This window comes from Mus caroli, unplaced genomic scaffold (assembly GCF_978045245.1).
Source record: "Mus caroli unplaced genomic scaffold, Mus_caroli_1 scaffold_2, whole genome shotgun sequence".
Taxonomy (NCBI): Eukaryota; Metazoa; Chordata; class Mammalia; order Rodentia; family Muridae; genus Mus; species Mus caroli.
In genome coordinates, this window is record NW_028227257.1 from 170263500 (window position 1) to 170289852 (window position 26353).

Sequence of the window (26353 nt, forward strand, 5' to 3'; positions counted from 1 at the left end):
ATTGTAAACTTCCTAATCTTGTGACCCTTTAATATAGTTCCTCATATGGTGGGGACCCCAAGGCTATAAAATTACATTTATTTCTACTTCATGATTGTAATTTTACTATTTTGTGTATTGTAATGTATGTATTTCTATGTATTGTGTGTTTAGTTATGTAAATATTTTCTAATGGTCTTAGATGACCCATCTAAAAGGGTCATTTAACCCCTAAAGGGGTCACATCCCACAGGTTGAGAAGTACCAGTGGTATAGAGAATGAATAATTAAAATATGTTATCTAAAAATGACAAGGAATTAATAAAAATATTAGTTTTAAAGTTATTCTGTTCACACAAGTTTATACATTTTATAAAAGTAGACTTTAAACTTCATATAATTATCCACCAAAATGATTCACAAAGTAATAAAGCATATTCAAGTATTTTTCAAGCATTTTGCACATTAGAAACCAAAATCATATAGCCCATTTCCAATGCATTCTCACAATTTTTTTTATTTCTATTTTATTTTTTTTCAGAATTGCTCTGTCAATTATCATATAATTTTACATAGCCTTAAAATTCCTTGATAAATCCAGTAATTAATTAGAAAGTATCAAATGTCTCTCAAATTTAAATTTTCCTATGACTTAATGTTGAATAATCTATTTAGAAAATCATGTTTTACTTTGCTCATGTCAGTATGAAATAATATCTAAGCTTATCTCTGTGAAAGAGGGATATCTTACTATTTTATTTAAAATTCTAGGTTCAATACAAAGCAGCATAATACTAAATGAATTTTTCTGGATTAAGAAAACTATCATTTCATATTCTATCAGTGGAATTTTAAACTAATATAAATTTTGTTTGGAGCAATTATATCAGTCAAGTCTTTTAATATGATTTATATCCTTTAGCTAAATGAATCAATTTTAAAGAAATTATTCAAATGTGTATTCAATAATTCAATATTTATTGAAGCTTTTAAGAAAGTGTATTCTTTGCAGCATAATTGTAAAATACATTTTAATACTTTAATTGTTGTCTCGTAAAAATAAAATTCCTCTGTAGATATCAAAAGTATGATTTCAAAGGATATATACATATATAATTATGGAAAATAGTCATAATTATGATATTTGTTAATTGCATTATTTTCACATTCCACAAGGCTAACAATTATCTCATTTATCCACAGAGGCACCCAGACAGTCACCCCAAAAATCAACCAACTGAGTCCAGAAGATCACAAATTCATGGCTTCCTACACTATATAAGGATATCTATCAAAAGTAATATAATAAAACCCAAATCTGAAAAGTTTTTTCCTCTACAGAGCACTTAAAAAGTTAGTGACAAACTACAAATGTTCTATTTATCCTCTAATGTAAACAGTTAAAATATTTCTCAAAAATTGGAGCATCATACCTCATATTGCGTATCTCTGATCCCAACATAATCTTTTGAAACTCAATTTGAGTACTTTCTTTTTGTACTGCAATAATAGAATTTTGTAAACTTTCATTTTCTTCTGTGATTTGTTCACAATTATGTTTTTTAATTTCCATTGATCTTTTATATGAACAAACTGTAAACCAGACTTGCACTAGGCTGCCAGAATCTGTATTGGATAAAAAGCACAATTTAAGTACTGCAGCACTTTTCATAAATAAAACAGAATAGAGTTTCACATAAACTTATGGTGCAATGCAGAAAGGTATACTGAGGACACAGTGGAATTACATGGTACAATCTACAGATAAAAAGAGAAGACAGTTAAAGTATTTTGCCTAAAACCAAATAGAGAAGAGAAGAAAGACATAAAAACAAACATTACAGACTCTGATGATACTGAAATCAAACACAGTTTTAATGTCAAATAGGCATGCAGGAATATGTCCTAATGGGAGAAAGGAATAGGCATGAAGTGAGAACTAGAAATAGCTGGTCAGAGTGTGAGGAGGCACATTGCCAGTGATCTACAGCAAGTGCCCAGATGCAACTGCCCTCCAATTCCACCCAAGGTCAAGTAAAAGGTGCTGATTTTGATTCCTACCTCAAACAACACAAATCAGGAAAATAAATGTGTTTTAAAAACTGAAGATTACATACTTCAGACATGTCAGAAATTGTTAGCTAATAAACACTAAAATAGTTAGATGATATTACTCCAATTCTCTATCTCTATGCTATGAGATAGTTCAGACTAGGTTAGAACAGAATGAGGACAAAGCTGTTCTGACTCCGCCAGACTCCTGGAGCTGAGCTGGTGAATAAGGCAGCCAAAAATCACAGGTCAGAAGTCTGGAAAAAAGACACAAAAAAGAGACGATGCTCTGGGCATCTGACTAGACCATTGTGAACATACTACAGAGCACACAACAACATGAGTACTCCAGGAAATATTCTGGGGATTAGACACTCAGTGTCTCACACAATTAAAGGAGACCATAGGGTGTCCTCACAGTGCCAGGAAGAGGGCATGTCTTCCCATATGCCAAACTGAACCAGGAATAATTCACAGAACCATAGTTAGCAAAAAGCAATGTCATGCTTTAGTAATGGAGAATAGGCAATACACTGGGCACATCCAAGGTATAGAAAGGATAACATTTGTTGTGGCTTACCTAATGAATATACAAACAACAAAGGGAGGATCAAGCTGTCTATAAGCAATATAAAATGCATATATAGAATTCAGAAGAAATCGATAGAATGTAATGGAGAAAGAAGAAAGACATAAAACAAATATTACACACTCAAATGATAACCAAGGATAGCAAAACTCTTCTCAAGGATAATAGAACCTCTAGTGGAATTACCATACGTGACCTAAAGCTTTACTACAGAACAATTGTGATAAAAACAGCATGGTACTGGTATGTAGACAAATGGAATAGAATTGAATACCCAGAAATAAACCCACACACCTATGGTCACTTGATGTTCAATAAGGGAGATAAAACCATCCAGTGAAAAAAAGACAGCATTTTCAACAAATGGTGCTGGCACAACTGGTGGTTATCACGTAGAAGAATGTGAATTGATCCATTCCTATCTCCTTGTACTAAGGTCAAAACTAAGTGGATCAAGGAGCTCCACATAAAACCAGAGACACTGAAACTTATAGAGGAGAAAGTGGGGAAAGCCTTGAAGATGTTGTCACAGGGGAAAATATTCCTGAATAGAACAGCAATGGCTTGTGCTGTAAGATCGAGAATTGACAAATGAGACCTCATGAAACTGCAAAGCTTCTGTAAGGCAAAAGACACCGTCAATAAGTAAAAAGGCCACCAACGGATTCGGAAAGGATCTTTTCCTATCCTAAATCAGATAGAGAAATAATATCCAAAATATATAAAGAACTCAAGAAGGTGGACTCCATAAAATCAAATAACCCCATTAAAAAATGGGGCTCAGAGCTAAACAAAGAATTCTCACCTGAGGAATACCGAATGGCTGAGAAACACCTGAAAAATGTTCATCATCCTTAATCATCAGGGAAATGCAAATCAAAACAACCCTGAGTTTCCACCTCACACCAGTCAGAATGGCTAAGATCAAAAATTCAGGTGACAGCAGATGCTGGCGAGTATGTGGAGAAAGAGGAACACTCCTCCATTGTTGGTGGGATTGCAAGCTTGTACAACCACTCTGGAAATCAGTCTGGATGTTTCTCAGAAAATTGGACATGGTACTACAAGAGGATCCAGCAATACCTCTCCTGGGCATATATCCAGAAGATGTCCCGACCAGTAAGAAGGACACATGCTCCACTATGTTCATAGCAGCCTTATTTATAATAGCCAGAAGCTGGAAAGAACCCAGATGCCCCTCAACAGAGGAATGGATACAGAAAATGTGGTACATTTACACAATGGAGTACTACTCAGCTATTAAAAAGAATGAATTTAGGAAATTCCTAGGCAAATGGTTGGACCTGGAGAGTATTATCCTGACTGAGGTAACCCAATCACAAAAGAACTCAAATGATATGTACTCACTGATAAGTGGATATTAGCCAAGAAACTTAGAATATGCAAGATGTAAGTTACAATTTGCAAAACACATGAAACTCAAGAAGAACAAAGACCAAACTGTGGACACTTTGCCCCTTCTTAGAATTGGGAACAAAACACCCATGGAAGGAGTTACAGAGACGAAGTTTGGAGCTGAGACAAAAGGATGGACCATCTAGAGACTGCCATATCCGGGGATCCATCCCATAATCAGCCTCCAAACGCTGACACCATTGCATACATTTGCAAGATTTTGCTGAAAGGACCCTGATATAGCTGTCTCTAGTGAGACTATGCGGGGGCCTAGCAAACACTTAAGTGGATATTCACAGTCAGCTATTGGATGGATCACAGGGCCCCCAATGGAGGAGCTAGAGAAAGTACCCAAGGAGCTAAAGGGATCTGCAACCCTATAGGTGGAACAACATTATGAACTAACAAGTACCCCAGAGCTCTTGACTCTAGCTGCATATGTATCAAAAGATGGCCTACTCGGCCATCACTGGAAAGAGAGGCCCGTTGGACTTGCAACCTTTATATACCCCAGTAAAGGGGAAAGCCAGGGCCAAAAAGTTCGAGTGGGGGGGTAGGGGAGTGGGGGGTATGGGAGACCTTTGAGATAGCATTGTAAATGTAAAGGAGGAAAATACCTAATATAAAAAAGGAAAAAAATGTCCTTGAACCTTCAAATCACCCAGAGGGGCACAGGACAGTGCCCCACAATGCCTTACATAGAAGAGACTGTGCTGCCTGCTTGAGAATGTGTTGCACTCAGTAATAAGTGGCATGCCTTCATCAGACCCTCCCCACAGGTCTGGGACACACAGGAAGAGGAGGTGGAAAAAGTGTAAACCAGAGGGAACTCCAAGGAAACATTGTCTCCCAAACACAGCAGGACTGTCACACGTGTGAACTCACAGAGACGGTGGCAGTACACACAGGGCTTTCATGAATTCAAGTCCCAGTGCTAAGAGAGGAAAGTGGGCAAAGGCTCCTCCTGTCAAGAAGCTATCTGCATCTGACGCTTGCAAAGGAAAAATCATCTTTCTCCAATACTCTCATGGGATATATTCACCACACTAGAAGGACGATCTCATGCCAAGAGTAGCTGGCCAACACAAAGCAAACTCAATTTTTTTTTTTGTAAAATGGTTTCTTCTTGCCGGGCGTGGTGGCGCACGCCTTTAATCCCAGTACTCGGGGGGCAGAGGCAGGCGGATTTCTGAGTTCGAGGCCAGCCTGGTCTACAAAGTGAGTTCCAGGACAGCCAGGGATACACAGGAAAACGCTGTCTCGAAAAACCAAAAAAAAAAAAAAAAAAAAAAAAAAATTGGTTTCTTCTTATTTTTGTGTTTTTATAGGTTTTATATTTGTGTATTGTGTGTTTCTTTCTTGAGTTAGCTGTTTTGTTTTTTTTTTTAAAGAAAGAGACAAAATATTTCGAGTTGGTTGAGTAGGAGAGAGGGCAGGGTTGGGTGAGTAGGAGGGTGGGCAGGGTTGTGTGAGTAGGAGGGTGGGCAGGGTTGGGTGAGTAGGAGGGTGGGCGGGGTTGAGTGAGTAGGAGATTGGGCAGGGTTGGGTGAGTAGGAGGGTGGGCGGGGTTGGGTGAGTAGGAGGGTGGGCAGGATTGGGTGAGTAGGAGGGTGGGCGGGGTTGGGTGAGTAGGGGGGTGGGCGGGGTTGGGTGAGTAGGGGGGTGGGCGGGGTTGGGTGAGTAGGAGGGTGGGCAGGGTTGGGTGAGTAGGAGGGTGGGCCGGGTTGGGTGAGTAAGAGGGTGGGGGGGGTTGGGTGAGTAGGAGGGTGGGCAGGGTTGGTTGAGTAGGAGGTTGGGCAGGGCATAGGAAGTGTTGGAGAGGGGAAGCCTGATCAGAATATAGTGTATGAAAAATATTTTTCGATATAAAAGAAAAATGTTTTGTAAAAAAAAAAAAGAAATGAGATTGAGAGCACTTGAGGAAGATGCATTACAGGAACACATACAGATATGCAGCATACGCACATGCATGTGCACTCAAACACACACATATACAAATACATTAACACCCTCACCCCACAATATTGTAAATCATTGGAGCAGATAAAAATTAGATACACCAACCTTAAGGAAGCTAGCTCAGTGTATTCTGGTGTTTGCTGTGCAAGCATGAGAACTTGATTTCAAATCTCCATACAAAAATACATATGACTCACATGTGCCTGTAAGCCCAGCCTTTGAGAGCAGCAAACAATATTATTAGTGCTGGTGTGCCAACCTACCTTCAACCTCAATGAGATACCATCTCAAAGGAATAAACAGGGTAATGATAGAGCAGGACACCTGAACTACTCCTCTAGTCTGTGCATGCAAACAGATGCTCACACCGAGGTATACACAAACACACATATATGCACACACACACTTAATAAAAAATCAAATATTTTTTAAAGATTATAGAAGACAACGTTAACATAAGCCAAGTATAAGAGAGGAGCCAATAAAGCAACAGCTGTAGTCTTAGAGTGTCTCCTCAAACTATCATATGGCAGAGCCATCATGGAGGGATTCAGCATCCTTTACCAAAGTGACTCCAGAGAGCTGCTTCAATCCTCCAGCCACATGAAGAAGTAACGAAAAGGCACAGCCCAACAGCTTACTGTATTGGCTAGCTGGCCTGTTCCATTTTTTATAACACATGAATCTAATGTAACAACATGAGCAATACTGTAATTCACACTCATCAATACCACACACAGAGGCTGCATGCAAAAACCCTACCTTTACTCTGCCTCCTAAGCTGTTCAATAAGTTGCAGAATAGTGTCGAAACTGATCATCTCACAGTCTTCTAAGTTTCCCTCACATGGTGATTTTAGTTTGTTAAGGTCAACTATAAGATTTCCTTGTTCTTTGTCACACATAAGATCTCCTTGTTCTTTGTCAAACACAAGATTTCCTTGTTCATTGACCTACAAATTGAAAAATAGCAATTTCAGATTCTTCATGTTGTGTACCCCATATACTAAATATAAAGAAGAGACAAATACTCATGTTTTACATAAGTAACAAGCAAGATGCTTCTGAAAGACCTAATTTTGACAGGAAAGACACCTTTACTATTGGTGATTTTTACAAATGTTTTGGGAAGAAATATTTGAATATAACAAAAGAATCTTAATTTTTATTTTATTTTTACTATATTTCTTTTTTTTATTTTTTTATTACATATTTTCCTAAATTACATTTCAAATGTTATCCCCTTTCCTAGTTTCACCTCTGAAAATCCCAGATCCCCTCCCATCTCCCCTTCTCCCCAACCCACCAACTCCCATTCCTGGTTCTGGCATTCCCCAATTCTGGGGCCTAGAGCCTTCCCAGGACCAAGGGCCTCTCCTCCCATTGATTACCAACTAGGCCATACTCTGCTACAAGTTCCACCATGTGTTTTCTTTGATTGGTGGTATAGTTCCAAGGAGTTCTGGGGGTACTGTTAGTTCATATTGATGTTCCTCCCATGGGGCTTCAGTCCTCATCAGCTCCCTGGGTATTTCTCTGGCTCCTTCACTGGGGACCTTGTGCTCTGTCTAATGGATGACTTGGAGCATTCATTTCTGTATTTGCCAGGCACTCGCAAAGCCTCACGGGAAACAGCTCTATCAGGCTCCTGTCAGCAGGCTCCTGTTGACATCTGCCTAGTGACTGGGTTTGGTGGCTGTTTATGGGGTGGATCCCATATTTCTAACTCACTTTATAATGTGTAAGTTTGACTTTTATGCTATATCTTAATAAATATGATTTTAAATTAATTTCCCATACCTCTTCCTTTACATCGGAAGTTTTCTTTGAAGACCTACAAAAAAATGATATCCTTTCAGATGAATATTAAATTTGTAAAATAAAACACACAAAAAGTTTATTTCCCCTATCCATAAAACTTACCTGGTATTACAAATAAAGTTATTTATTTCCTACAAAGGAAATAAGCTTTGGAAAAAAAGAGGAACATTGATATACAATTTATACCACTACTATAATCATAAAAAGATGGAAATTAAAATTGGAGACACAGCTCCAGTTAACAGCAGGTACAGCTTCTGCACAGGAGGAGTTGAGTGCAGTAGCCAGGACTCTGTGTGGCTGTTTGGATCACAACCAACTCTAACTCCAGCTCCAGAGACATCTAATACCTGTGCCTTCTTCAGCCACCTGCACACATCTGCACACTCAACTACAAGCGCAAACATGAGCATACAATTTAAAATAATGATGATAATATTCATCTTTAAGTAATAAATGTAAATCCAGTATTATGCTCGTTAGGATAAGGGGAAAAACATAATATGTGATGCTTTGTTTAATAGAGGTAAATAGACCAACATTTCCAATGTCATTCTCAGAAAATAAGTCTCATATTTAGTAAAACCTACTTTATTAATATTACTGTACTCCTTATATGTGTCAAGAAGAACAAAGACCAAAGTGTGGACACTTTGCCCCTTCTTAGAATTGGGAACATAACACCCATGGAAGGAGTTAGAGAAAAAGTTTGGAGCTGAGACGAAAGGATGGACCATCTAGTGACTGCCATATCCAGGGATCCATCCCATAAGCAGGTTCCAAACACTGACACCATTGCATACACTAGCAAGATTTTGCTGAAAGGACCCAGATATAGCTATCTCTTGTGAGACTATGCCAGGGTCTAGCAAAGACAGAAGTGGATGCTCACAGTCAGCTATAGGATGGATCACAGGGCCCCCAATGGAGGACCTAGAAAAGGTACACAAGGAGCTGAAGGGATCTGCAATCCTATAGGTGGAACAACAATATGAACTAAACAGTACCCCCCTACCCCAGCTTGTGTCTCTAGCTAGATATGAATCAGAAGATGGCCTAGTTGGCCATCAGTGGAAAGAGAGGCCCATTGGTCCTGCAAAGTTTATATGCCTCAGTACAAGGGAATGCCAGGGCCAAGAAGTGGGAGTGGGTGGGTGGGGGAGTGGGTGGGGGAGGGTGTGGGGGACTTTTGAGACAGCATTGGAAATGTAAATGAAATAAACACCAAAAAAAAAAAAGAAAGGGTTAACTTTAAAAAAAAAGAATGGAAATGGTCAGCTGTTCTTAGGCCTTACTATGTAATTACTGCCAATTGTTCTAAGCATTGGACTTGCTTTATATTTATTTTAATTCCAAACACAACGTATTTCAGATTCTATAATTGTAAAAATTAAACATAGAAAGACCATGTGAATAGGTAACAGATTTTGAATTCATACTCAGAATTTCTGAAACCATAATTTATTCCATACCACATTATGAAAAATTACATTTCAACTTCAAGGAGATTTCAATGAAATAATAGAAGATGACCATAAATTATCATACCATTTCAGTAAAAGCTATACCTAATAATCTGACATTTTCAACTGTTTTTTTTTAGAAAGTATCTCAAAGCCCAAATTTTCAATTCACCTGCCTCAGCCTCTTCAATGTTGAGGAAACTGGTAGAAAGCACTCTTATTTTCAAAATCTAAAAAGATGTGGATTGACACAACAGTTCAGTTGTTAAGTCCCTAAGTTGCAAGTGTGAGGGCCTGAGTTTGATTTGCCAGAAATTTTGGGGCACAAAAAAAAAAAAAAAAAGCCAAGTGTGATGGTGTAGTGTGCACTAGAAATCGAGCACTGGGGAGACAGAAACAGGAGGGTGCCTAGAACCCTTGTCCACCCAATGGCAGAGGGGAAGAATAAAACTTTTCCAAAAGGCACCATCCCATAGGCTACAATGGTGTCCAGTTACTGACTCACATAATTTTGATAGGTGAATTGAAAATGGTCTGAGAACAACCCCTGGCATTGGTGCAAAACTAAGTTTTGCAACACTGAATTTGCCATCATCATTTTCAAATCGACCATGCATATAAAAAGAACTCATGGCTTCACTTTTTCCAAAATGTACAGTGAGTCCCATGAAACAGTTGAAAAAATTGAAAGATAAAATGTAGGAAATTTAAGAATAAATGGATATGTTAGTTTCTGGGAGGAATTCCAGGGGCTATAAAAACATGAAATTACAAACTGCATTTGGCTTTTCTATATACGTCCTACCAATTCCAGTCCACATGAATTAGAAAACACTAAAACTCCTCATGTGTCTTCAGTGAAGTGGAAATAGTTGGAGGAGAACCAGAGTCCTTCTTTTTTTTAGCCTATGCTTCTCCAGTGGTTTTCACATTAAATGCTCGATCAATGCAACCTATTAATGCACAAGTTATTGAAATATAGATAGGCTCAATGACCAATAAGGTGTGTGTGTGTGTGTGTGTCTGTGTGTGTGTTTGTGTGTGCACCCATGTGTCTATGTGTGCATTTGTGTGCACAGGTGTGCTTGCATGTGTGTGCGTGCACATGATTGAGTGTCTCCATGCATGCAAGCATGTGTGTGTGTGTACATGTGCGCGTGTGTGCTTTTGTGCATGAAGATAGACTTGGGTTTTGTCTGTGGCTGTCCTAATACTCACTGTGGCTGATCAAAATCTTAAGGAAATCCCCACTTGCCAAAGTTATGAGTGTTGAGAATGTTAGGGGTTGACTATCAAACAAAGAAAAAGAAAAAACTTTGAAGCAAACAGTCACTGAAGAGAAGAAATTCTTTTCAAAATGTACTTTTATTTACTATAGCAGTTTTTAAAGAAATGAATATAAAAGAGATTTTTTAAAGTAATGTTTGAGCTATTCATTTTCAATCAAATATCAGAATATAGACGTGAAAATCTATACTTTAAAAAAAAGGCTAAGCCAGTGATGGGCAGTGTAGAGGAAAGGGAGAAAAGGAGACTCAAGAGTGGGAAGTGGGATAGGTAGGAGGAGAGGAGGAAGGTGAGGGGAGAAGAGACGATGGAGGGAGAGGAGGAGATGCCACCATGAACCAGAACCCCCTGGTCAGGAGAAACCTCAAGAAGCAAGGGGTCTCATAGCTGGTGAATAATTTAGTACAGTGCCAGAACTGCCCAATCCAGACATATAGCTTATAACTATAATATCTGGATTACGTGGGGTTTTATACCTATGTAATAGGATTGGAAATTCCAACAACAGGGCTTCAGGGATTGTGCACACTATAGAGTTCCATAAAAACATAAAGATAAAAGAATTAGTAACTTTACCTGTTTAATTCATCAACTTTCTCTATCTTTTCTTCCTTCTTTTCTAAAAGTTTTGCCAGGTTGTCATGGTTTTTTAATTGAGCCAGTTTAAGTGGTGTGAAGCTATCCTATAAAAAATAATAATTTATAACTTTCAGAACTTGATATTTCTCAATGGACAATCATGTGGAAGACAAGTGGAGCTCACATCCTCTGAGGGTCTGTGAGCCATATTCTTGACCTTCTCAAACATAGTGCTCTCACACAGATCAATTCTTCATAAGCCATCAGAGTACATTTGATACCTGTATCAGTTAATTCACAACCTATGCCTTAGTGAACCACTTGAAACAAAATGTCTGCCATGGGTTCCTTATACCACTAGTAGAGTCTAAACAGTTCCTTCCATAGCCTGGTGAGAACGCAAATGCTTCTCAAATGCTGTCAGCTCCAAGTCACTGAAGCAGAGAATGTTTGCCAAAAAAGCACCACGCAGAGAGGATAACACATGTCACAGTATTTCTTCCATACTGGACCTATTGTACGCATGTTAATACTATTTCTCTAACAAATGAACATGGCATTTATGTTAGACATCATATTCTGGAAAATAATATTCTTTGAAATATGAAGGATTAAACCCTGTGCTAGAGATGCAGTTAAGTAATCTCTCAAGAAAAATATTGAAAACTTTTCAACTATGATTTCAATTTGGGGAATTAGACTTTTTAGTCTAGTTCTTTACAATAAAGCTGTAATGAAAATCAGCATAAAATTCAGTCAATTGAAAATGTGCCCTGGACAACTTCTCCAATAGTATTTACTTCACTTGTATTGCATTGTCACTGAAATAAGTATTTAGTTGGAAATGAATATCAAAGTCAACTGTGAGTTTTCATAGGCCAGGCATGGTAGAGAATGTCCAAAAGCCATCACTTCAGAGGTGAAGGAAGATACAAGTTCAATGTCATCCTCATTACATAACAAGTTCCAGGCCAACCTTGATTGTGTAAAATTCTGTCTCATAAACTAAGGGACAACTCTCTAGTTACCTAATTACAACTGAAAGTCCAGTGTTGTCAGAACTCTATGAAATGAACTGACATGCTGAGATGGGTACAATGTGGATTAAACTGACAGAAAGATTCATAATTTAGGCACTTGTAATATAGAAACCCGGTATCTTATTGATGTTTGTTCATGCATTAGAACTATAAGACAACATGAAATCCTGAAAAGCTACAGTTAAGTGAGTACCCATAGGGAAATTGTAAAGACCTTCAGACTTGCCACAGATGGAGGTAATAATTCTCTTTAGAATGTTCATCAGGAGAGTAAAGGAGGAGAAAGTGCTTCAGGGAAGGAAAGCTTGGGAAGAAGGAGTTCCCATCAAATCTGACTCATCTAGACAAGTTTTAATTTTGTGAGATTTATAAAATTCACTTATTGCATCTAGCATTTGAGAGATTCTCATGTCAAAGCTGCATCAGGATCCCAATGAAATATTTTAAAGTATGTAGCAAATAATTTGTAAATCAAAGCTGTGTCTTCTGTACCTCATTCCTTATAGTGATGTCAGCATGATGGGCCAGCAGTTTCGCTGCCATTGACATGTTGTTATGCCAAACAGCATAGTGCAGTGCTGTGTTCCCACTACTCTCCTTAGCATTTGGATCAGCACCGTGTTCTAATAACATGGCCATACATTCTTCACGCTCATACTGTGAAGCCTGTGGGTATTAAATCAAAAAATAGATGGGAAACAAGAGAAAAACAAAAATTCAATAGATTTCACTAATTATTTGCATTTAGCTGAGATCATGTTTTTTTCCCAGAATCCCTATTGAATCTGTGTCACCCTGAAATTGCTGGGTGCTGTCTACCTTAATTAGTGCTGTGCTGTTGTCACTGTCTCGGAGATCAATGTCACAATTCTGCTCTATTAGAAGGGCAACCAGGTCCGGATGGCCATGCACACAAGCAAAGTGTAACATAGTTCTGTGAAAATGAAGAATTTTTAAGAATTTTAACAAAAATAGGTCAAAACCACACAATTATTCAAGTAATTCTCATTAACTTGGGGCAGCCAAGTCAAAGAAATTTTTTGCTTCCAGTGTTGGAAACATGGCACATACATTCCTATATAGGAGGCAAGGATACCATCACTGAGCTGAATGCTTGATGTGTTAGTTACATTTCCATTGCTGCAATGAAATAACACAACCAAAGGAACATGGGGAGGAAGATAGAAATGGTCCTCACAGTCTGTCTTCTAATGGCCCTCAGAACTTTCCCAAGCCAGGCCTCCATCCACTAAATTACCCTCAACATTCTTAACAACCAAGCTCCTACAGAGCAGCTCACCAAGTATTGAAAATTCAGCGGAATTTCTTGCACAATATTCAAAAGTCCTTCTGCAATCCTCCTCCCCCCACACACCCACACCCACCTCACCCCACCCCACCCAAAAAAAAAAACATCGTCAGCCCTGTCATGGCAATCCCCTCTAGGCTAGTACCAAGTTGTCATATTTAGGATTTCACTGTGTGATGAAACACAATGACCAAAACTACTTGGGGATGAAAGGGCTTATTTCACAAAACTTTCTAGATAATAGTTCATCTCTAAAAGCTGTGAGGGTAGGAACTCCTGAAGGAAGGAGCTGATTACAGCAGGCTGTGGAGGAGGGCTGCTTACTAGCTTGCTCTCCATCTCTTCCTGAGCCTGATTTCTCATGGAAACCAGAACCACCAGCCCAGGGATGGCACAACCCACAATGGGCAGGGTCCACCATCAATCACTAAGTAAGGAAATGCACTATAGAATTGCCTACAACCAAATCTTTAGGAGAAATTGTTTCAGTTGAGGTTCCCTCCTCTCAGATGACTTTAGCTTGCTTCAAATTGACCTAAATCATCTAGCACAGTTGGCTGAAGTAACCGTTCTAAATTAGAACTTACCTCAATTTGGATTCTAATCCTACTTTAAACTCTGTTGCTACCCACTGTTTTATTCTCTCCATACCTAAGCCCCTCATGCATAAAAAGGGAATCAGAGTAAGCTCATCTCATAGGTCATAGTGGGATTATTGAACAAACACACATGCAAAGGATTTAGAGCAGTATCTAGTATGAAACTGCTCAGCGTTTAGATGTGTGGATATTTCTCTTTAAGACGTAGTCTTAAACCGGGCATGGTGGCACACGCCTTTAATCCCAGCACTCGGGAGGCAGAGGCAGGCGAATTTCTGAGTTCGAGGCCAGCCTGGTCTACAGAGTGAGTTCCAGGACAGCCAGGGCTATACAGAGAAACCCTGTCTCGAAAAACCAAAAAAAAAAAAAAAAAGACGTAGTCTTGCAACAGAGCTCAGGCTGGTCTAGAATTCACCATGTGTGTCAGGAGTCTTAAACTTGCAACCTTCCTACTGTAGGCCACTGGTACCTGGCATCACAAGTGACCACACTCTGCCTGGCTCATGACACTCTGACAACGTTACACTAGCATGTGGCTTATAACGCATGATGTATTGAGCTTTACCTGATAGCAGGTTTTAGATTTCATAATTCATGAAGTGTGTAGGAATCATAACCAACTGTGCTAACTTTGAAACACAGGTGATATATTCTAAGGAACTCTGGGAGTTCAAGTCATAATATTTAAGTACATTCAAGATGTGAGAAAAGGATATGATAATAGCAAGTGATTTCTGAACGTAACTATTTCTTTGATTTCTTAATCTTTCGCTAAAGAAAAACCAGGAATCAAATGACAAAGTATGGATAATTTTAGAGATGACTCAGTGGTTAAGAGCACTGACTGCTCTTCCAGAAGTCCTGAGTTCAAATCCCAGCAACCACATGGTGGCTCACAACCATCTATAATGGGATCTGGCACCGCCCTCTTCTGGCACAGTGCTATACATGCAATTCTCATATACATTATCTAGATTTATACGGTGTTAAGAAATGTGAAGTTTCAGCTGGGCATGGTGGCGCACGCCTTTAATCCCAGCACTCCGGAGGTAGAGGTGGATTTCTGAGTTTGGAGGCCAGCCTGGTGTACAAAGTGAGTTCCAGGACAGCCAGGGAAACCCTGTCTCAAAAAAAAAGAAGAAAAGAAGAAGAAGAAGGAGGAGGAGGAGGAGGAGGAGGGGAGGAGGAGGAGGAAGAGGAGGAAGAGGAGGAAGAGGAGAAAGAGACAAAAGAGAAGGAGGAGGAGGATGAGGAGGAGGAGGAAGAAATGTGAAGTTTCAATTATGGGATAGTAGTTTCAGATACTGGTATGATTTTTCAAAGTAACTACTCTTTACAATTTCTTAATTCAGAAATGCTGCTAATTGAAAGGAAAGAGGTAAAGTTTCTATTGGACTTTAGACCCATTTCTCTAAACTTTCTACTCAGCTCAAGAAAATCTGCACAGAAACTGTTGAACCTGTGCTTGAATTAGGGAAAGGCTGGAAGTAGCTGAAAAGGAGGGTGACCCTGTAGAAGGACCAGCAGTCTCAATTAACCTGGACCCCCAAGATATCTCAAACACTGGACCACCAACCAGGCAGCATACACCAGCTGATATGAGGCCCCCAACACATATACAGCAGAGGACTGCCAGGTCTGGGTTCAGTCAGGGATGATTCACCTAACCCTCAAGAGACTGGAGGCTATAGGGAGTTTAGAGGTCTGGTTGGGTGGAGTTGGAGGAGTGGGGACATTCTCGTGGAGACATGGGTTTGGGAAGGAGGTATGAGATGTGGAACAGTCCAAGGGTGTTCCAGGATGGGGGAATAAAATCTGGAGTGTAATTAATTAATTTTAAAAAGAACTACCAAAAAAAAAAAAAAAAAGGGAAAGGCATTTACAAGCCATAGAATAAGTATACTATATAACAGAAAATCCAAGTGAATTTGGAGAACTACTGAGTAAAGATAATAGATAAAGATTAGGAGTTCAATGACTTATGTTGAAAATTTTGGAGCATTTTAATAAATTTAATTATGAATTCTATTAATTATCACTCACAACCCATAAATCATGGAATGAGTAAGACTGCACTTACAGTTGTTTTATCATCAGGCCATAAGAAGTATAAATTAACATATTCTCTGTGATGATTCTCTTCCCATAATGAGGAAATAACATTGACAAAAGAATATATGAACTGCAAATGAATATATTAACTGCAAAACCTTTACATTAGCATTTGGTGCTACTCTAGGTTAATTCTTTGGACTACAGTCATTCATTGTAGTGTGTGTGTGTGTGTGTGTGTCTGTGAGGTTCTGAGTGCATATGAAAGTGCTTATTTGTGTTAGTGTTTGTTTGTGTATACTTGTGTGCATGTGAGTGTATGTGAGTGTATATGAGTGTATATGTGTCTTTGTGTCTGGATGTGTGCATGTGGGTGTTCATGAGTGTGTGCACGTATGTCATGAGTGTACATATGGGTGCTCATGTGTGTGGGTGTTCATGGTGGTATATGTGCTTGTGTGCATGTGTTTATTAGTGTGTGTGCCTCTATGCATTGTGGGCATGTGTGTGTGTGAGTGTGTCTATATATTTGTGTGTGAATGTAAGATTAAGGTTATATGTGTGTGTGCATGTGTGTGTGTGTGCCTGTTTGCATTGTAGGCATGTGTGTTATATGTGTGTGTGTGTGTGTGTGTGTGTGCGTGTGCTTGCATGTGTTCCTATGTATATTCTGAATAAATGATGTTATTAAATCTTTAAATTTCTGTTTTATTATTTCCACTTCAAGACACATTTAAGAAAAGTTTTTCATTTAAATAGTTGCAATATAGGTTATTGATGTTGTCATTTATTGAAATAAATATGTACTTCAATATTCAGGAAGCTATGTTGAATTGGTTTAAATGACAACTTGCCACAACTTAGAATCACCTGTAATCAGAGCCTTAACTGTGGGATTTTCCACATCAGGTTTGCTGTGTGGGGTGTCTATGGGGTATTCTTTGTTAATTTTTGTGAAAAGACACACTGTGGATGCCAGTGTTCCATTGGCTGAGTAATGATACCCAACAGTGAGCAAATCGGTTGCTTTTGGGTTGGTAGTTTAGTTCCTGGGAGCTGGAGGGCAGGGGGATTAAGTTTGGTTGATATTGTCCTTTCTATTGGGTTGCAAATCCCTTCAGCAATTTTGGTTTAAAAATGGTTGGCTGGGAGCTTCAACATCTGTATTGGTCAGCTCTGGCAGAGCCTCTCAGGAGACAGCCATATCAGGCTCCTGTCAACAAGTGCTTCTTGGCATTAGCAATACTGTCTGGTTTCATGTCTACAGATGGGATGAATCCCCTCTCCCAGCCGGGTCCCTTCCTCTGGCCCCATGATTGCTTTCTTTTCCCTCCCAAGTAGGATTGAGGCATCCTCATTTGGGCCCTTCAGCTTGTTAACTTCTTGAGTTCTGAGGATTGTATACTGGGTATTCTGTACTTTTTTGGTTAATATCCACTTAATAGTGAGTTCATACCATGCATGCCCTTGGGGTCTGAGTTACCTCACTCAGGATGATATTTTCTAGTTCCATCCATGTGCCTACAAAACCCATGATGTCCTCACTCTTAATAGCCGAGTAATACTCCATTGTGTAAATGAACTACATTTTCTGTATCTATCCTTCCACTGTGGGACATCTGGGTTGTTTTCAGCTTCAGGCTGTCACTAATAAGGCTTCTATGCACGTAGTGGAACATTTGCCCCTGTGGCATGGTAGGGTATCTTTTGGATATATGCCCAAGAGTGGTATAGCTGGGTCTTCAGGTAGATATATTTCCAGGTTTCTGAGGAACTTCCAGATTAATTTCCAGAGTGGTTGTGCTGGTTAGCAGTCCTACCAGCAATGAAGGAGTGTTTCTCTTTGTCAACATCTCCATTAACATATGCTGTCATCTGAGTTTTTGACCTTAGCCATTCTGACTGATGTAATGTGGAATCTCAGGAACATTTTGATTTGCATTTCCCTGATCACTCAGGACTTTGAACATTTCTTTGAGTGTTTCTTGACCATTTGAGAGTCCTCTGTTGTGAATTCTATTTACATCAATAGCTCAATTTTTCCATTAGGTTGTTTGGTTTTTGGTGGTTAGCTTCTTGAGTGTCTTTATATATTTTGAATATTAGTCTTCTCCAAATGATATAAATAATCAACAAAACCAAAACCTGGTTCCTTGAGAAAATCAACAAGATAGAAAAATATGTAGCGAAACTAACCAAAGGGCCCAGTGACAGTATCCAAATTATCAAAATCAGAAATGAAAATGGAGACATAACAACAGAAACTGAGGAAATTCAAATAATCATCAGATCATACTGCAAAAGCCAACACTCAACAAAACTGGAAAATCTAAGTGATATGGATGGTTTTTCTAAACAGACACCACATACCAAAGTTAAATCAAGAGCAGGTAAACTATCTAAACAGGACCATATCCCCTAAGGAAATAGAGGAAGTTATCTAAAAAAAGCAAAACAACAACAACAACAAAAACCTTCTCAAACAAAAATAGCCTATGGCCAGAGAGTTTCAGTGCACAATTCTATGAGACCTTCAAAGAAGAGCTAATACCAATATTCCTAAAACTATTTCCTAAAATAGAGACAGAAGGAATACTACCCACTTCTTTCTATGAAACCACAATTACTCTGATACAATTACCACACAAGGACCCAAGCAAAACAGACAACTTCAGACTAATTTCTCTTATGACACAGATGCAATAATACTCAGTAAAATTCTTACAAACCAAATTTAAGAACACAACAAAAACATCATTCACCACGATCAAATGCCAGGGGTGCAAGTTTGGTTCAATATACAAAAATCCATTAATTTAATCCACTATATAAACAAACTAAAAAAATCACATGGTCATCTCATTAGGTTCTGTAAAAGCATTTGAAAAAATACATCCCTTCATGTTTAAAATATTGGAGAGATCAGGAATTCAGCACCCATTCCTAAACATAATAAAAGCAATATACATCAAAACAACAGCCAATAACCAATTAAATGGACAGCTTTTCACTTTTAAAGTTATACTCTCCTGCTCACTATTATGACTGCAGTCATTAACCCTCTTGAAAAACTTGTATAAATGGAAAGAAAGTAAGCCTGCATTGGAGATAAACATATTCTATAACTTATTTTCAGAAAACTGCAAATAAATAACGATGACTAATTGTTTTTGTGTATATAGTAACCTAATTAATTAACAAACCTTCAGCTTTTCATTTACAATTGTTTTATGAATCTAAAGGGATTGGGTGTTTGGAGAGTATATCAGTATACAGAACAAATAGGTTGTGAAAATTATTACATGTACCATATTTATAATCTGGCTCTTTCCAAGAAACTTCATGAGTTCATGGCAGAAATCACAGATAAGGAAAAAAACCAAGATGCCATCTTACTAGGATGGCATATCAGATGTGAATTTTTTGTGATGCACAGATTGAGAAAATGATGTGAAACAAACCACTCCATACAAAATTGCTGAGGGAACCAAAGCAATAGTATAGTTTTCAGATGATGAAAAACACGAAGAAATATCAAGGTCAGGTAGGAGTAAAGGGGATGCAGCCTGTGTGGCTATCCACAGGCCAAGGAAAGCTAAACCTTCCAGAAGATAAATCATATGGTCCTGAATGTCCGCCATAAGCTACAAGATGTGACCATAGTTTCAAAAGCCTGAAATTCAGCTAGAGCTAGCCTTTGAAAATGACTCCCAAGAGTAAAGTTAGCATTGAAGGAGTTCACGATGGTTCTCTGTATACTTCCCATGGGTGTACTCAGACTCCAAATTGAAAGGGTGCTTATTACTTAAAGCAAGTTACTTGGGAGATTTAAGGAATAAAATGTATTAACACGTGCATGAAAGTAAAGTCACCTACTATAGAGCCTGGGAGAGAAACAGGAAAAGAGGAGGGTTGGATATCAAAACATTAAGAAATTCAAGAACCAAGGGAGTTCTGTGGTACACAGCTCTAGGTCTGCAGTGCCTGCCTCCTCTGACTTCATGGAGCAATAGAAGAACTGCCAAGCACTGAGATTACCAGGACACCTTAGTGACAAAGGTCACCAGCACTGAAAACATTGGCAGATCCCTCCTAGTCCTAGTCCTTGGGGCTACTTAGGGAAGCTGACACTTTCTTTCTCCACCTACCTCCCAGCCTGCCCCTTTCCCCTGACTCCCAGCCCCAGTCACCTGTTTTTCTTGTCTCGGTCATTGATGCCATTTTGCCCAAGTTCGAGTCTGCGCTGAACCGTGGCAACATGACCCAGGCTAGCAGCCTTGTGGATCTTTCTGAAGGCTTTGTAGCTTTTGGGCTGTCTGAGGGAATGGAAGCTAGTAGCACTCCATTGTGTCCTCCCAGGGTCTGGGAAGGACTCCCTCTGGCTGGTGGAGGATTGCCTTTGGTTCCAGCAGCACAGGAAACTCATGGCAGAGCTCCCCACCCACCCACCCACCCCGAGTCACCCCGGCCCTTCCCCTCCCTCTTGGCCCTTGGCCACTCTCAGAATCAACACACTGATGTAGATCCGAGAGTAAATCTTGTCAACACTGCCAGCAAAACCAGGACAAAGCGCCCACAAAGAAGGTCAGTAGGATATAGTCCAGGTAGTACGGGTTCTAGGGTCAACTGAAGGCTGTTCCACTGTTGCCAAGCAACGCATCTAAACACAGGCATGCGCACTCTGACCAATGGGAAAGCTGAAGTTCAACAACTGTGATAGAGGTTCTCAGCATACTTGCTGTGCATGCACAAGACCTGATCTGGAAAATTGGCTTGCTAGCTCAACTTATCATGGCCTTTATTGGAGACTCCTCAAGTCTGCACTGGTTTAGTCTCAAGGACACTTTCCTAAAACTTCTCAGTCACCCTGCCCTTTGTTTGCCTTCATTTCTAAGGAAAAAAAGCCACTGAGCCCCCACTGTGGTCTATGGGGATTTAGCTGGAGTCTCCAGGACAGGAAGATGACTTTGGTGGCTCCAGAAGCATTGACAAGAGCAACAAATGTTTATCTCTCTACTTAATGGCCAGCAGGTCAAAGAAGAGGTAAAGAAAAACATCAAAGACTTTATAGAATTAAATGAAAGTGAAAGCACAACATACCCAAATTTATGGGACACAATGAAATCAGTGCTAAGAGGAAAGATCATAGCACTAAGTGCCTTCATTAAAAAAAAAATGGAGATTATTTGTAATAACAACCTAAATGTACACCTGAAAGTTCTAGGGAAAAAAAAAAAAAGAAGCAAACACACCCAAAAGCAGTAGACACCAAAAATAATCAAACTCAGGATGGAAATCAATCTATTAGAAACAAAGACAACAGGACAACGAGTCAACCAAGCAAAGAGATGGTTCTTTTAGAAAATCAACAAGATAGATAAAGCTCTATCCACACTAAATAAGAGGCAGAGAGATAATATCCATTTTAACAAAAACAATCAAAAGGGAAACTTAAGAACAGACCCTGAGAAAACTTAAAAATCATTAGGTCTTAGCTGAAAAGCATCTTCTGAAATAAAACTGGTAAATCTGAAATAAACAGGTGATTTTCTAGATAGATACTCACCAAAGTTAAATCAAGATCAGGGAAACTAACTAGTCCTATAACTCCTAAAGAAATCAAAGCAGCCATTAAAATCTAGAGGCTGATAGACCGAGGTTCCCAAGTTCCAGGCAATCCACACTCAAGGGCCAAGATCATCATCAGGTCCCACAAGAAAACCAGCCAAGAAGACTGAGGACAGTATTCTGGTGTCCTAGGGGTGGCTAGTACATCCCACAAGTCAGAGATGGACACAGAAAGGGTCTCCTGGGAGCAGACTAATGACAAACTGGAAGTGGGCTAGGGAATAAAGGCATTGGCTCTGCAAACATGGTGACCTCAAGAGATCTGTCCTCAGAACTCTTGAAGGTGGAAAGAGACATCTGACTCCAAACCATTGTCCTCTGACACCCAGATACACATCCCACGCCAACACACCACACACACCTATAGAAAGTATTAAAAGTTCAAAAAGAAAGCCAGGAGGCCAAGCCTGACAGCCTACCAGTCAATCTACACACACACACACACACACACACACACACACACACACACACACACACACACTGAATGAGAACAACAGGTGACATCCCTAGGTCACCTGGCCGTCAGGGACTTAAGCAGACTCGGTGAGCTGGTTTCTAGTTCCAGACTGATGCCTGGGAGGAACCAGCCCTGCATTCTAGCATCCTAGGGTAGGGATTTCTGGAGAGCCCCCCTAAGACCTTGAAATCTTCCTCTGCCTACTGAGGCCTTTCGTTTTCTGGAGTACCACCCCCAAACCCCTCTTCTCACCCTCTCACACATACAAAACCCTCAGACAGCATCTACATCTGGAACTGACTGATATACAAGGTAGGAGCTCCAAGCTGCCTAGGCAGCCGAGGTCCCAATGAAATTATTCCCAGCAAGTCTCAGGCTGGCTGTCTAAGCACATGCCTGGGATGTGTGTGTGTGTGTGTGTGTGTGTGTGTGTGTGTGTGTGTGTGTGTGTGTGTGTGTGTGTGTGATGTGTATCAGTATGTGACTTTTTCCATTGCCAGCATCTGTCTAGCTGTACCTCAGAATATTACTGCTTTTCTCTCTGTTCCATGTACCTGGCTCTTTCTTCATCGTGGTTTTGCTTGCCTGTCCCAGACTTTGATTCTCACTGGATCTAGTTTGATTTCTGTGTCTGAATGTTCCAGAGAGCACAGAGGTGTTTCCTCTTTCTAACTTTGACCCTGAACCCTCTGACTCTCATGCAAGTCTTGGATTAATGGGAAATGGATCGATCTTTACAATGCTTGCTGCTCAATCATGACATGAGTTCATGTCCCTAGCAGGCTTTTAAAAACCTGGGTGCAATGATGTAAGTCTGTAATTCCAGTGCTTGGGAAGTAAAGACTGCAGAATCCCTGAAATTCTTAGGTCAGCTAGAATAGATGAATGGGTGGAGCTTTAGATTAAGTGAGAGACCATATCTCAAAAAAGAAAGAAAGAAATAGAGAGAGAAAGAGAGAGAGAGAGAGGGAAAGAAAGAGAAAAAGAAAGAAAGAAAGAAAGAAAGAAAGAAAGAAAGAAAGAAAGAAAGAAAGAACAAAAGAACAAAAGAACATAAGAAAGAAAGAAAGAAAGAAAGAAAGAAAGAAAGAAAGAAAGAAAGAAAGAAAGAAAGAAAGAAAGAGATAGGAATGAAGAGGAAGATACCTGATATTGACCTCTGGCCTCCACATATATGTATGTATGTATGTATGTATGTATGTATGTATGTATCTGTATACACAAATATGTGTGTATGGATATGTATATAAGCACATACATACATACACATAATACATGCACACATCTAGGGCCACCATAATGTGCCCCATTTCATGTGAGTCCAATTAGTTGAACACACATTGGCCTGTAAGACCATGTCCCTCAAGGAAGGATGAGGGTGGCTGTTAGAAGGCAGTGTCACATATCCACACTCCTTAACATGAAACACGGGACTCAGGGGAATGGAGCATGTCCTAGGGAAGCGATCTAGAGTCAGGTGTATATTTGGAGCTGATTCCTTTGCTGACAAAACTCATACCAGCATTGGTGGGGCATGTAGGCATAGTCCTGGGGGAAGATTTTGACCAACCTGACCCCAGCTGATTCCATTTATGAGTAGAGATACCACAGATCCATAGGTGTAAGTCTGAAATAACTCAGATCCTCAGGTTGAAGCTGCTGGCCCCAGCTCAGACAACTAAACCTATTAAAAAATCCTACCCAGTTCAGTGACAACAAAGACAAAGAAAAACATGTTTGCTTTTTGGCTAATCTGCAGCCCTGCTCTCACCCCTGGAGCTGGACTCTGTGCATGTTGCCAGCATGTACTTATGTATTTCCTGGTATATGTACATGTGTGGGATGTGTAAGGAAGGCTATTTAAGATGTTTAAGGCCCTGGAGGCCAGCTCAAAAGTTGCAGTGCAAAGGGTTCCAGAGACACTGAGTCCAGGGCTATGGGGAGAAATGGTAGCAGGTCACTAAGGTGGCCCTGGGCCCCAAGGTGACGGACTCTATCCCTTTCTTACCTCCTTCAATTCTGTGGATCACCCAGAGGATAGACCTAAAGAGCTCTTAGAACATGCTGAAGCCTCTATACTTAGGAGACATGAGAAAATCTCAACACCTTTTGGAGTCACATACTCTTCCCTGAACACCTATGGGGAGAGGCAGGGTGACCCTACTAGGATTTGGGCTAGTGTGGTCTGCTTCACATCCCCCAACCCTCCAGAAAGCTAGAGGCCTGGAAGGAACTCCTGTGCTTCAAGGGCAGAAGGACAAGCTACTCTGGCACACCCACTTGTAGAAAGCAATGCTGATCTTCTATGCATCCTAGTCTTTCTTAAAGAGAGGTTTGCAAGAAAAATGAAACAAAACACAACAAAACAGGAATTGCTTTGTCCTAAGGAAACAGAAGCTCAGGGAGGAGAGGGGGACCTGCTCAAGACCACCATGGAAATGCCTAGACTCTGAGAGTCTCATGTGTTCTGTTGCAGTAATTTCTTACCCCATATAAAAAATACACAACTCAGTTATTGTATTTATAAGCTCTGCCTAGATTGGGCAGATCTATCACTCTACTACTTTATTCCCCAGGTATAACACCCATTGCTACTTGCAGCTTATTCAGGCCATGTGATTCTACATCATCTTCCTTCCACCTCCTATTCCTCCATCTCTATGAGACCTCCTGGCCTCTTTGCTTCCTTCCTTCCTTCCTTCCTTCCTTCCTTCCTTCCTTCCTTCCTTCCTTCCTTCCCTCCCTCCCTCGCTCCCTCCCTCCCTCCCTCCCTCCCTCCCTCCCTCCCTCCCTCCTTCCTTCCTTCCTTCCCTCCTTCCTTCCTTCCTTCCTTCCTTCTCTCTCTCTCTCTTTCTTTCTGTCTCTGTCTCTCTCTGTCTCTCTCTGTCTCTCTCTGTCTCTCTCTGTCTCTCTCTGTCTCTCTCTGTCTCTCTCTGTCTCTCTCTCTCTCTCTCTCTCTCTCTCTCTCTCTCTCTCATAATCTGGCTCTTTCCAAGAAAATTTATGTGTTCATGGCAGAAATCACAGATAAGGAAAAAAACCAGTTGCCATCTTACTAGGATGGCATATCAGCTATGATTTTTTTGTGATGTACAGATTGAGAAAATGATGGGAAACAAAAAACTCCATACAAAATTGCTGAGGGAAACCAAAACTATAATGTAGTTTTCAGATGATGAAAAACACAAAGAAATATCAAGGTAAGGTAGGAGTAAAGGGGATGCAGCCTGTGTGGCTCTCCACAGGCCAAGGAAAGCTAAACCTTCCAGAAGATAAATCATGTGGTCCTGAATGTCTGCCATAAGCTACAAGATGAGACCGTAGTTTCCAAAGCCTGAAATTCAACTAGAGCTAGCCTTTGAAAATGACTCCAAAGAGTAAAGTTAGCATTGTAGGAGTACACGTTGGTTCTCTGTATACTTCCCATGGGTGTACTCAGACTCCAAATTGAAAGGGTGCTTATTACTTAAAGCAAGTTACTTGGGAGATTTAAGGAATAAAATGTATTAACACGTGCATGAAAGTAAAGTCACCTACTATAGAGCCTGGGAGAGAAACAGGAAAAGAGGAGGGTTGGATATCAAAACATTAAGAAATTCAAGAACCAAGGGAGTTCTGTGGTACACAGCTCTAGGTCTGCAGTGCCTGCCTCCTCTGACTTCATGGAGCAATAGAAGAACTGCCAAGCACTGAGATTACCAGGACACCTTAGTGACAAAGGTCACCAGCACTGAAAACATTGGCAGATCCCTCCTAGTCCTAGTCCTTGGGGCTACTTAGGGAAGCTGACACTTTCTTTCTCCACCTACCTCCCAGCCTGCCCCTTTCCCCTGACTCCCAGCCCCAGTCACCTGTTTTTCTTGTCTCGGTCATTGATGCCATTTTGCCCAAGTTCGAGTCTGCGCTGAACCGTGGCAACATGACCCAGGCTAGCAGCCTTGTGGATCTTTCTGAAGGCTTTGTAGCTTTTGGGCTGTCTGAGGGAATGGAAGCTAGTAGCACTCCATTGTGTCCTCCCAGGGTCTGGGAAGGACTCCCTCTGGCTGGTGGAGGATTGCCTTTGGTTCCAGCAGCACAGGAAACTCATGGCAGAGCTCCCCACCCACCCACCCACCCCGAGTCAC

The 26353-nt window shown here is 40.3% G+C and overlaps 1 protein-coding gene across 1 annotated transcript in view; it reads right to left on the bottom strand.

Annotated features, from left to right (window-relative positions):
* Window positions 1-20570, bottom strand: part of LOC147005977 (coiled-coil domain-containing protein 144A-like) — a 153612-nt gene extending 133042 nt beyond the window's left edge. Inside the window, exons 1-7 of the mRNA XM_085828703.1 lie at window positions 20335-20570; window positions 13004-13118; window positions 12677-12850; window positions 11142-11248; window positions 7793-7828; window positions 6758-6891; window positions 1413-1605 (exon numbers count right to left, since the gene is read on the bottom strand). Coding sequence (XP_085684829.1) covers window positions 1413-1605; window positions 6758-6891; window positions 7793-7828; window positions 11142-11248; window positions 12677-12850; window positions 13004-13118; window positions 20335-20570 — 995 coding nt within the window. The remainder of the gene's footprint in view (window positions 1-1412; window positions 1606-6757; window positions 6892-7792; window positions 7829-11141; window positions 11249-12676; window positions 12851-13003; window positions 13119-20334) is intronic.
* Window positions 20571-26353: the final 5783 nt, after the last annotated feature.